Raw genomic sequence first — 12,942 nt, 5'->3', positions numbered from 1 at the left:
ATCCGTGCGGCAGCAGTCCTTGAAGAGAGATCGCGGTAATAGGAGGAAGAGGAAGAGAAAAAGAGAAAGAAAGATGGAAAGAGAGGGAGAACAAGGAGGGAGATACCTACACGCGTGCGTACACGCAAGAAAGTGGCGTAAAATACGCAGGCGAGGCACGAGTTTTTGCCGGCACTGGCCGGCCGCCTTTGAATTTTAAGCATTACCCGGTTCGCGAGATCGACCAGAGCACCATTGAAGCTCCAACGCTACGAGAGAATCCGTTGACGATTGAATATCAATATTATCAATATTTTCTTATTAATAAAAAAAACATCAATTTATATCGCAAATTTATTAACGATGCGATTACATAAAACTACTAATTGGATAATTACCAATAATCCAAAGGAAAAGTTAAATAGAATCGACAATTATTTATCAATTATAGTCTTTATTCAAAGGATATTGACTTTAAACAGTTTAAACTACAATAGTTAACATTTATGTACTATTAATATAAATTATAATTTTAAACAAAAGATAATACTAATTTGACGTTATCCCAATGTGGCAGTGGGTAATTCTGGACGGTAAAAGGGTTTTGTTTTTCATTTTAAAGTTAGAATTTATATTGATAATATATAAATGTTAATTACTATAGTATAAAGATAAATAACTAAAGTATCTTTTGAATAAAGACTTATTAATTGATAAATAAATTAATTATTAATTGGCAGTTCTATTTAACTTTTTTCCTTAGGTGTCCGCAATTTTCCTACTTTTCCCTATCAAATGGTATATGTATAATTGCTAAATTTTTTAAAAAACGTGTATGATACAAATATAAAGTAGCGCTACGAACTATTGTTCCAACCTACATAATATTGCGTTATATGTCTAAATATCGGCATCTCGTTTGAAACGATTCGATGAGACGAGAGGAATATCCACAGCTGCGGAGATAGTCGACATATTGTGCACCTCATTTCTGGTCCTTCGCTCGTTGCACATCCTCCCTTCGCATCCCCCTACCGGGGTCTCTTTGAGGAAGCCGCCTTGGTGTAAGAGAGCGGGGCATGGGCAACGCACATACCAGGTACCTCACTGCGGGGCCCGCGCCACGGCAAAAGTGACAAGGCCCCGGCAATTATAATCGATGATTAATCGGCGGGTATCGTGGCAAATCTCGACCGTCGGTTTCAAGTCCCCCGAATTTTTTCAAAGGCGACACTCGAGATGAAGCAACAATATATATATATATATATATACAGATTTATGTGTGTATGTGTTATTGGTAATAAATAATTGGTTCGAAAGTATTCAAGATGAAGCAGCACAATATGTGTATATACATATATTTACATATGTGTGTGTGTGTGTGTGTTGGTATTAATAAATGCATAAACCAATCCCACGCAACAAAAATCGGGTCATAAGACGTTTTTTATGTCTAAAAGGCGACTTATGTCACAATTTTAGACTTTGTGTTGTTTGGGATGTTGTATTACATCCACCACATAACATTTCGCACATAAACACACATCACACTGTATTATACTTATCAAGGATCATTGTAATGCATCAATATCGTAATGTATTTTAAGTGACAGCGTATTCTGTTAAATTTGATTACCTTTCTTTTAACGTGAATATTTCTATTGCGTTAGACACTGAGGATAACTCAGTTGCAGAATCGAAATATTTGTTAATTTTAATTTTACGTTATACTAATTTATATATATATTGCACAAATATATATAGCTCTTTATTTATATTACTCGAAATTTAATTCTCTCAGCCTTTGTAAATATAGGCCCGTATTCAGAACGCACTTTTATCTCTGAAATTCTATAATGTGAGTAACGTAAAGTATAGCGCGTTAACATATAGGTTGTGTTCCAAAATTGACTGCCAGTACTGAAAATCTATAGTGCACGTGACGTAAACTGTAGCATTTTCTGGGCTAACAGTAAATTTGGAATACATCGTTGTAAGCACGTTCTGAATACGGGCCATATAGTTTTAAATGCAAACATATATAATATATATATATATATATATATTGAAAATCTTAACTCGAAACAAACCATACCAATTCAAGTCGGAGCAGCAGATGAGAGAGAGAACAGCTGGTAATATTTAATTACTAATATTAACAGACTGGCATAGAAAAATTAACAAATATGATATATTATATTGAACTGATATTTTTAAATTGACTCTGGAGAAGCTCCGAGAGCAATTCCGATTTTTCTTTTAACAAGCAAGGACTTGTTCCGGCACAAGATAATAATCATTCCCGCCGGGCGGGATCGAGCTTTAAACGCGAGTATGATTAATTCTGATTCTTATAAAGATTCCGCGCTATTGTAGTCGGGAATACGCGCTCGCGATGTAATCGTAATGAAGAAACGTAGTTTCGTCCGTGCTCTTATCATTAAATCACGAACGCGAATCAATTATGCGTGGTAAAAATATCCGAAATTCAAGCCTGTAATCAGCGCGAGCAGCACGGGGGTCGGTTGTAAAACCTCTAATTACAAAATTGCCATTTAACCGTCCATGCCGATCGACACGATCTTCGGCTTCTGTGGAATTTCGAAGATGCTATAAATAATCGGGGATAACCTTGCAACAGAGGGTAGTAATTTAATCCTGACATTGTGTGTGATTAATTACTTGTATAACAAAATGAAGAATATCGTAAATAAGAATATTAAACGCGGACTTTTAATAATCTTTTCATATATTTTATATATAATATCTATTATTGTATAGTGTCTATAAATATTTTTTATTTTACAAAAACTACATGCTACAAAATATTAAAAGAGATGGGCATGACTTTAATTGAATCGCAATAAAAATATAATATCTAATATAGAAATACAGATAAAAATACTACAATAAATCAATAGTGTTTTATATCGAAATTTTTATGTAGAAGATCCAAATTAAAGTTTTATTTTCATTAAAATCCAATTCTTTAAGAAATCACAATTAAAATTTAGTGTAGCAAGGCGAAATTTGTCGGCAATTAATTCGAGAATGGTCGCGTTCTGATCATTTTGTTGTATTTTTTTCATTACATATTTTCCTTAAGACTATTCTTTATATAGCGAAGATACAATTAAGCCATGACGCGTTACATATAAATTGTAATATAGATATGTATATATATATTTTTTATGCATGTATATATATCTATATATATTCCTATAAAATTTAATTATATTTATAATCTGAATGATTGTAGCGTGCATAGTTCCGCTTATCTTTTCTTGAACATGGCATGTCTTTCATTGTCAGTATTTACGGATTTTTTGGAAAATATTGGTAAGAACGGGAATTATGAGAGAAATATTTATTGATCAAGAAACACACAATTAATGATTTGGAAAATTCGAAATATCTACGTGAATCATAATGTAGTTCAGAAACGAATTAAATGAAAAATTAAATGAATAATTTTCTGAATTCGAGAATGTTTTTCTTATTAATTATAATACATATGTGCAAAAAGTATATTTTGACCAAAACTGGAATGCGTCTACTAACGTTGTATAGTTAAATTCACGCGCCTACTCCAAAGTTTAGCATCACTACGCAGCCATACGCAGCGTCTAAAAATAACATTCACGTCGTCCACGTTTTTGGATTAATATGCCATCTATCAAGTACGAGACAAGTTACAATATTTGACTGATAGCTCAAGAATCCGTTAGATGACTCTTAATGTACTAAAACGGATTTTCTCTTTGTTCAACTGATGAGATTTTATTAAAAATTATAATAATTGCTACAATTGCATGAAATAATCTCAATTTGATAATTGACGAAAAAGTACAATTTTTATAAATCATAAAATTTATATTATGCTCTATGTTGTTCTTTGCACACGTTAAACGCACAAAAAATAAAGATCGTGTGCGTATATATTGAATGTATAGCTTTAAAAGAGGTAAATATTTATTGTTATCACTTTTTTTTATTCCGTTGATTGCACAAGTAAAGCATTCGCGAGTGTTAAACGATATTGGAAAGGGAAAAAGGAATGTGACCTTTCGAGTAGAAGAAGACAAAGAAGGAGAGACAGAGAAAGAAAGGGAGAAACGTTGCACGTAGCAAGGACAATCACTATGCTTGTCAAGAGAGCAACTTAGTTTTTAAATGAATGAATATTTCCCTTCATAAATCATATTACGCAATTGTAACTATCGTCGTTTAAAATTTACTTGTCAATTGTCATTGTCGTCGATATGTCACAATCGATACCTGCGCAAGCGTGCACTTGATCAATCGCATGCAACATGGCGGCTGGCGATAATCGCTTTCGCGCCTTTTCTCAGCTGTTGACATCAGTTGACGTCACGACCATCACGTAGATGTCAACAAACGGACGAACTGTCAGGTTTTATGAAAATATCGGATCGAGTGTAGTAACCGACAACGGCGTGAAATGCCAAGGTGACATATAATGGAAAATCGAGTAGTAAAACGGATGAAGTCCACGAAGGAATCAGCTATCACTGACATTGTGTCTTCTATCGGTAAGTTGATCAAAATATCAATTTCTCGTATGATTTCTATAATAGTTAGAAGGATAATGGAAATGAAGTTATCATAGAAAGCTTGATTAGAGGAATTTTACAGAAAATGCTTCGTAGATATGTAATTCGTATTTCTTACCGATAATGTGAAATTTTATGGTATGATTTTGTATATTGATCAAGATGTAAACTTTTCTCTCGTATGATTTCTATGACAGTTTGATGGAATGGGAATAAAATGAAGTAGTAGAAACTTAGAAAGTTCAGTTAGAGAAATTTTATAAGAAATGTTTAGTAGATAATTTATATTACTGCTAACGTGAAATTCTATGATATGATTTTATATGTTGATCGAGATGTATAAATAACATCTCTCTCGTGTGATTTCTATGACAGTTTGATGGGAAAGAATATGAGAATAGACTGAATTACCAAAAAGCTAAGAAGAACTTTATAGGACATGTCTCATAGATAATTGATATTTCTTATTGAAATTCTATAGTATGATTTTATATGTTAATGTATTGTATAATTGTATTATTTTAGGTAAAATAACCGACTCTCTTAAATCTATCAGTGAAAGCTACAGCGACATTCTGAATGTGAACACTGCTGTTGTTACATATTTGTACAACGCTGAGAGATGTGAAAAGGCGATAAACCAAAGTACAGAAGATATAGAAACTACGTTAATCAGAGAGGAACAATAATTGAGTATAACAATTGTAATTAATTTGTCCAATTGTAATTAATATCAAGAATTTTATAATATGACTTAGATGTAAATCCTAATTAACGAATATATGTGATGTAATTGAGGGGATGGACGGAATAAAGGCACAATTCTACTTCGGCCCTTTTTCCAGCAATTAGCTTTTTCATGTAATATTGATCGTATTAGAAAAGTATTGTAACATGTAACTTCTTAAAGACATTACATAAATTCATTCGATACTGTACTCATTTGTGTATAACAAAAAAGTAGCAAGTTATTTTAATTTTTATTAATATCAAGATTTTACAATTAGGCCATTCCACCCATCCTCTTAATTGATAATTCTGTATGTATGTCATGTTATAAATTTATTGCTATGTCACATATGATAAAGGCAAATAACAAGTAGTTTGTTCATCATCGTGACTATAAATACAAAAAGAAATAACTATGCCATAAATAACATTGACAAGATCTTGTGGCGGTCATTTTCTTATTATATCACAATGTCTCTTGACCTTTATTTTACAGTCAACACACAATAGTTTAGCACGAAACACCTTGGAACTAGAAAAGCATGTCATTCTGCGATTTGGGGGTAGAACTATAAGTGTAATATTTCTTTTACCACTAAACCGCAGAAGAAATTGCTCATTATCATATACATATATTATAAACGTGAGTGACAAAAAAGTTACAGAATTTGCAACATTTTGCATCATGATAAAATTACGACAATTAAATTGAGAGAATTCAACTCTTAGTTCCCAGGTATGGGATTATTGAGGGGTCTCGTCTCTATGTAATAAAGAAATTAACAATTAACTATAGATCGTTTTAGCAGTCTTGTAATCCGTCGCGTGTTCGTCTGAATTCTTGTTACTTGTATTCGGGATCCTCCTTGTGTTTTCTTCTGGGATCCGATGGGTCCAAAGGGATTATCACCGGCCGCCTGTTTTCTGGTCGACGGTCAGTGAAATTATAATTCGTCGGCGCGAACCTGTTTACTGGTCTAGACAACATTATCGGTCCACATCTGGAACATTTGCGGTTACGTGCTAATAATTATGGAGCATGTACTGTAATATCGTGCCGAATTGCGTGAATTGAAAGTGTAGGACACTGTTCACAATCTCTCAATCTGAGGTTTCCATAAAGTTTTGCTGAGTTTTGTCGTTATTTTTTTAACGATTTATTTAAAGCGGTAATCGTTGTTAGTAGAATATAAATATATTCCGCCTCCAGAGTGTTACATTATTATAGATATTAGTTAAGTGTATATACATCACATGTGAAGTATACGCCGTTTTAGTTTAACCTTACATTACTCGTGTGGTTTTTATAATTACTTGACTATGATGTTTCTAACATCTCAACATTATATCTAAATTTTTATTGTAACTTTTTACGATTTACAATTAAATAAAAATTAATATTTTATACATCCTTTAGGTGAAAATAATTGAAAAAAAATTTTATTTAATAAATGTAGTACATGTTATGTGTTATATAGTTTGAGTAAAATTTTTCTTGGAGAGAACGTTCTAAAATATAGCCTTAATTGTGAAATAATTTGTGCTAATAATGAATTAATAGATATAATGTATATAAATATCATTCATTAAATTTAACGAATTTATAAAGGAATCTTCTGAATATCTCCCGCGAGTAATGAAGAGTTAATGACTAAGCGATGAAGAAACTTTTAACGAGAAGCAAGTTTTCGTTTCATTGTCACCCAAAATTTCTGGCGAATCATGTCGCTCAGTGAAAGACATCGGCGTGAAGAAATCGGAAAGTGTTTTCGCTCACGTGCAAATACCTATACGTATGAGATAGAAGGAAAGCGCGAATATGGGACGCATAGAATCACGTGTGAAGCATAAAGAGAAAAGAGTAAAACTTGCGAAAATTCGTGCAGAAACGAAGTGGACGATCGAAATAAATTCAGAATATTTAGGTGAACGAGAAATAGATCGGTGCGTTCGCAAATCGTGATTGATTAATGACGTGCAATAAAAAAGAAGAGCGCCTTATTCCTTTAGCAGATAGTCCCCTATTCTGTTGGCTCACACCTGCACGTGTTGGGGTTGAAATAGTATCCGGTGGTGCATGGCTCGATGGTTCTACACGTACAAACGCAGAGAGTCGAGTTCCAGATCTTCGTGTCGTTCTTACGGCACTTCTCCTCCTCGTCCACATTGTTGCAGGCGCACTTGCAGTTGTGCGGCTCGTAATATTGCTTATCGTTGCAGTGCTGAAAACAACAAGGAAAAATGACGTGGCATGAATCATCGACGAAGAAAAGTGTCAACACTTATCATGCTCGTACAAACACGGCTGAATTTCGCTTGTCCTCCGCATTGACACACTTTGCGAGCGTTCGCGCACGTTGCAAGGAAGCGACAATTGTAGCAATCAGCGAAATTGGTATATTGAGAAACGACCTTAGCCTCTCAGCCAATCAGTCCAAAATCAAGATGTAAGACATTTTTGCAAAAATGACTTCAAGCTGTTTTTCAGAAAAATTTTTATATGTGGAAAATATAAATTTCCAATTCCAGTTACTTTTTGCAAAGACTATACATCTAATGTATCCTTAATCCAAATTATCCCTGACAACACAAAGTCTTAAAGGACGTCTTATAAGATGTCCAAAAGGCTCATTATGTCCTACTTTTAAACTTTAGGTCCATTCCACTTCATAATTCGGATTAAGGATTTGTCAGGTGTATACTCTCTGCAAAATGACTGGAATTAGAAATGTATGCTTTCCATATAAAAAAGAATCTCAGCAAATAAACTAACGATAACTAACGTTTGCTGGGATGTCATACACTGAAAAAAATGCATGTAATTTTACATGAAAATTACATGCATATGCCTGGAAAATTATCTAAATTACATAAATATACTTGGAAATTTACTTGAAATTGTAAATTTCCAATCATATTTAGGCAATTTTCCAGTCATGAACATGTAATTTTCATGTGAAATTACATGCATTTTTTTCAGTGTATGCATATGAGATAATCTAAGTCAATATTTATATTTAACAATACAATTTTATAATTTAAATGAAAATTTTCTCATTTTATCTTAGTTATTTCTTAATTATATGCCTTGTTATTGAAATAATTTTCGATCCAGTTTTTAATCACCGTTAAACTTCTATTACTTTCAATACAACCTAGAAAAACCTATAATTTTAATTCATTTTGTTAAAAAATACATGTAATAAATCTTTAAATATTGTACTGTGTACATTGAACACCGCGCAAATGATCTTAATGCTTACTAACACATCTCTTAGAGAGAATCTTAGAATTTTTTTTATATCTTTTGCATCTCTTTGCATCTGCGATTACATAATATCTCAAGTAATTGAAACGTCAATTTCGTAATACATCCGAAGGACGAGCGGGGATGAAGATGGACGCGTGGAAAGTATGATTCACGCCTTTGAAATGCCTATTATTTCTGTTTCTAATGTATTTTCGTGCATTGTTGAGGTACTTGGAAACGGAGTCCGTGTTCCTTTCAGCCAGCCGACTAACGTAAATCGTCCTCAAGTGGTGCGACACATATGTGCATGTATAGACCGCGTGAAAAACAACGAACGACGAGACGATGTGTGAGGCGTGAAACTCATAAATGACGCGGCCCGGTTAAGCAGCAAGGCATTAATTAACCATCAATTATCGGTCGCCATCAAATTACCTCTTCCTTGATTTTGCAGTCGCACTTGCATTTAGTGTGCTCCTCTACCGGCACAATTTGTCGTCCCCGGTAGTCCATATTGATCATCGATGTCACGATCACCTTAAGACACGTGAAAAAAAACATGTTCAATTATTGCTCTTTCTCGAATTGGTTGCTCATAAATTCATAATAATATGCGCATTTTCGTTCGTGCTCTTTAACTCGATAAGGATCGATTACCTCGAAATTCCGCATCTCCGTAGCTGTTGGCTGACACGAGAGCAGAGGACTAATGCAACAGCCGCCGCATCTTTTGATCCGTGTGCAGAGTGGAAAGACGAATGTCGAAGGATCGTCGTCCAGTTTTAGGGAAACGAGTTGCAGCTCGGGCATGCACTTGGCTGGCGTTGGTATCAATGCGTTCGATCGTTCCTCGCCTCCGAATCTATCTGGAAAGAATCCCTGTTTGTATCTTAAATATAATCGAAGAAACTTTCCTTTTTACGCTGCCGAAGATACAACATAGTCTCCAGTTTACGTAATATAAAATATGTTTCATAATACGTAGAAAACTTTAACAAGTTGAATGTATTAATTTCCAAGTAGATGATATTAATTATCAAATATCTTGTAAATGTCAGAAAAGAACGATTTTGCTGAAGTATCTAAAAATGTAGCTAGATACAAATCAAAATTTTATTGAGCTATCAAAATAATTTATATAGAATACTTAAACCTAATCTACAGTATGCATTTTGCTTCCTGTTTCTTGCTTTTACTGCTTTTTACCTCTTGTCTTTTTGTCTCTTATCTTGGTCCTTCGTTTTCTGTCACTCGAGATAAAGTTGACGAACTTTGGAATAGATAAGAAACGTGATTGTCGATAAAACGCAAAGAGGGAAAAAGGTCAAAAGTAAGAAGCAGAAAATAAAGAGCACGTTGTAAATTAGATTGTAAACGTGATGAGTGTTGCGAAAATTTTGACATTGTAGCAATTATCTTCAACATCTTACATAATTATTTTGGTGGTCCAAAAAATAATTTTCAGATCTGTATCAACTAAATTTTCAGAAAAATTGTTCTTTTCATATTGTATTTATTATCGTAAGAGTTAATGCAGTATTTAATTTGTCAGTTGTAACAAGTTGTGTTGTTAAAACAGTATTAATTTGTTAAGAAATAAGCGAAATCGTATATATATGTAATCAGAAGTTCATTATTAAATTGATATTAGATTCTATCTAAGTAGCGACTATTTTTTTAAATAGGATTATTTTTTTAGGGCGGAAAATGGTCGATGAACATGCCGAAGCAATTTCAATTGCAAATCGTTATTTCATGTTGGTCGATGGAATAATTCCCGGTTTTAAAGATCATCTTGCAGAGCATGTAATACTCAAATGGTTCGGGAAAGTGATTACGGGAAGGAAAAAAGTAACTGCCTTTATGCTGTCCAATAAAATGGAATCTTTTCACACATTTTCTGATATTATTTCGCCAATTTCCGGTATCCCTCACAAAAGCAAACAGTCGAATCGGTGAGGACATTGAGATTAATGATAAGTAATACGCGTATATTCACAATTATCAGTTATGGTATATCGTCCAAGTTTATGAAATCGACGCCTTTTTTAAAAAAATTAGTTCATACGTGTTATTATTAGATGCGTGCACAATAAATGCATTTGAGGAAATGTAATACTTATTAGATGGTCTCACGCACATACCTATATTTTTTGCGTAGGAAGATAAAACGATCCTTAGAGCAGAACCGCAAAACCTACACGAGCGATTATTTACCGGCTCGTTCTTCACACGAGACTGAAATGTCAACGACCCACGTAAAAGATTGTGATGACCAGAAAAGCAATGCGAACGATGCAACTTCCATACATGAAGCAGCTTCTAACGGATGCAAATTTCAAGATGAAAAATGTATAGATCGTAAGGATATGAATGTCAATATCGACGTGCATCAAAACAATTTTAGTGCAATCGTCGAGATGGATGACCAGAGTTATGATCTTAACGAGGGCGATCTCTATAATCTTTTCGAGCCCGAGATTACGTCTCAGCCTGTCGTCGGGAAGAACATTAATAGGATAAAATTGAAAGAGGAAATGGCACCAACCGTCAGAGCCATCAACAGAGAGTGTGATCAAGGAGATGGACCTGTTACTGCTGAAGCTAACACGACTAAGTACCTGGAAGCGAATGGAGAAATAAAATTCATACGAATGAATGTACAAACAGGTAGAAATACATTTAATTAAAAATAGTTATCAGATGGATATATATAATATTTTATTATTGTTCAGACATTGCTTTCTAGATTTATAGAATATTATAAATCAAACTTTATATAGAGAGATATAAATTACATATAAATGGAATTACAGAAATAATTTTTATATATCTTGCCAATAATATAAATGTTAGAAATGTTAAATTAAATTTTTTAGATTCTCTATTTTCATATCATTGTTCAAAAATTTGTAAAAAGAAAACCTGGATACGAAAATGCAAGCTGCAGATCACGTATTCGCTTCTAAATGATATTGATTCGTCGAAGGTTACTAGAAAATGTCATAATGCACAGAAAAACGGTTGTGATGCTCGCAAATCGGAACTTTCGACTAAGGTACATCACAATACAAATAAAACACAGGAAAGTAAATTGCCAAGTTTAGAAGAGGCGATTCAAACTAGCAATACATTAATACCGGATGTAAATCATTTCGGTGGTTATCTACAACCTTTAAACTTCTTAGAGGATCGCGAAAATTTTGTTAAACTTTTCGAGGCTGAAATAGCGAAAAAAAATCCCAATATGCATTTTTGTTTGCGTTACGTCAACAATAAATTGATTTCCGATTGTCCAAATAAAAAACCATTTAATGTCATGTATAAAATTCATGAGATCGTTTATTCGAAGGTCAATGTTAATACATCTAACACACAAGAAACAACAATATAAAACTATCGCACAAGCTTGTGGCCAAATGATAGCGATTGCATGTGTATTTGCTCTTGGTTAGATAATATTGTCAGGGGAAATCAATTGGCCGGATACGCGAATTTTCATTTGTAACGAAAAGACTGTTTCCTGTGTTAATCGAAAAATCATTTAACTCTTGCAACGTTGAAAAATATATTTTAAGCATGCAATATTTATTTTATAATTACATAATATATAATCCACATGCACTGAAAGTATCAAAATATGTACATATGATTTACGTTATGAGATGATCTCAGTTTACAATGATAATTACGCGTTTGTATAAACAACGAAATAATCAAGAGATCTACCGCGCCGCGATTTAATTTATGTTTCTGCTTAGGTGATAAAATATTGATCTTATCGCAATGTCTTTATTTGTATCTTTATGAATTATTAATTTCCCTACGTTGTATATAATTGTAATGTATTTAATTGTAGCTGTATTTAATAATTAATATCTAGTTGTACGAAATGTTGGAACATGATGAATAACATTAATATATTTTCAAATGTTTGTTTGGCAACATGTTTTCTGATTTTTTTATAATTATAATAATAAGATTTTTATCCTTGACGTTTTTATTCAATAAAGTGGAATTTGCGACAAGTAAACCTGGTTTACTCCTTTTTATCTACGATGAGTTTTCCTTAAGATTATTATTTGCCATTGCATTATTTATATTTGCACCTAGTAAGAAAGATAACGAATTATACTTACTGGCAAACATGATATCTTTTTCATTCTGTGGAACACCGTGAAGAAGCTGTAGAAACTCCTCCAATGAGCCTATCGTATTTAATCTAGCCGCTAAATCGAGCGGTATCTAAAAAATAAATGATTACATATATATTACATATACAGGGTGTTTCCAAATTAAATGGCAAAACTTCGGGAGCGTGTAGAGGAGTAAAAAACTAAGAAAAAAAGTCCTATAGACATATGCTCCTTTTTGCTTTGTTTCGCAGGAAATCACGAAAAAAGAAAAAAA

The 12,942-nt window shown here is 33.2% G+C and overlaps 1 protein-coding gene across 1 annotated transcript in view; it reads right to left on the bottom strand.

Annotated features, from left to right (window-relative positions):
- Positions 1-6,007: 6,007 nt before the first annotated feature.
- The window catches only part of Pvf1 (PDGF- and VEGF-related factor 1), a 12,090-nt gene continuing 5,155 nt past the window's right edge, over positions 6,008-12,942 (bottom strand). The window contains exons 2-6 of the mRNA XM_018452202.1: positions 12,672-12,777; positions 9,190-9,398; positions 8,968-9,069; positions 7,323-7,504; positions 6,008-6,283 (exon numbers count right to left, since the gene is read on the bottom strand). Coding sequence (XP_018307704.1) covers positions 6,127-6,283; positions 7,323-7,504; positions 8,968-9,069; positions 9,190-9,398; positions 12,672-12,777 — 756 coding nt within the window. The 3' untranslated portion in view covers positions 6,008-6,126. The remainder of the gene's footprint in view (positions 6,284-7,322; positions 7,505-8,967; positions 9,070-9,189; positions 9,399-12,671; positions 12,778-12,942) is intronic.

The sequence above is a fragment of the Mycetomoellerius zeteki genome, unplaced genomic scaffold, assembly GCF_001594055.1.
Source record: "Mycetomoellerius zeteki isolate Tzet28-1 unplaced genomic scaffold, Tzet1.0 scaffold332, whole genome shotgun sequence".
In the NCBI taxonomy this organism is placed as follows: domain Eukaryota; kingdom Metazoa; phylum Arthropoda; class Insecta; order Hymenoptera; family Formicidae; genus Mycetomoellerius; species Mycetomoellerius zeteki.
Note: the sequence above shows the minus strand (reverse complement) of the source record. Positions and strands in the feature narration are given on the sequence as shown.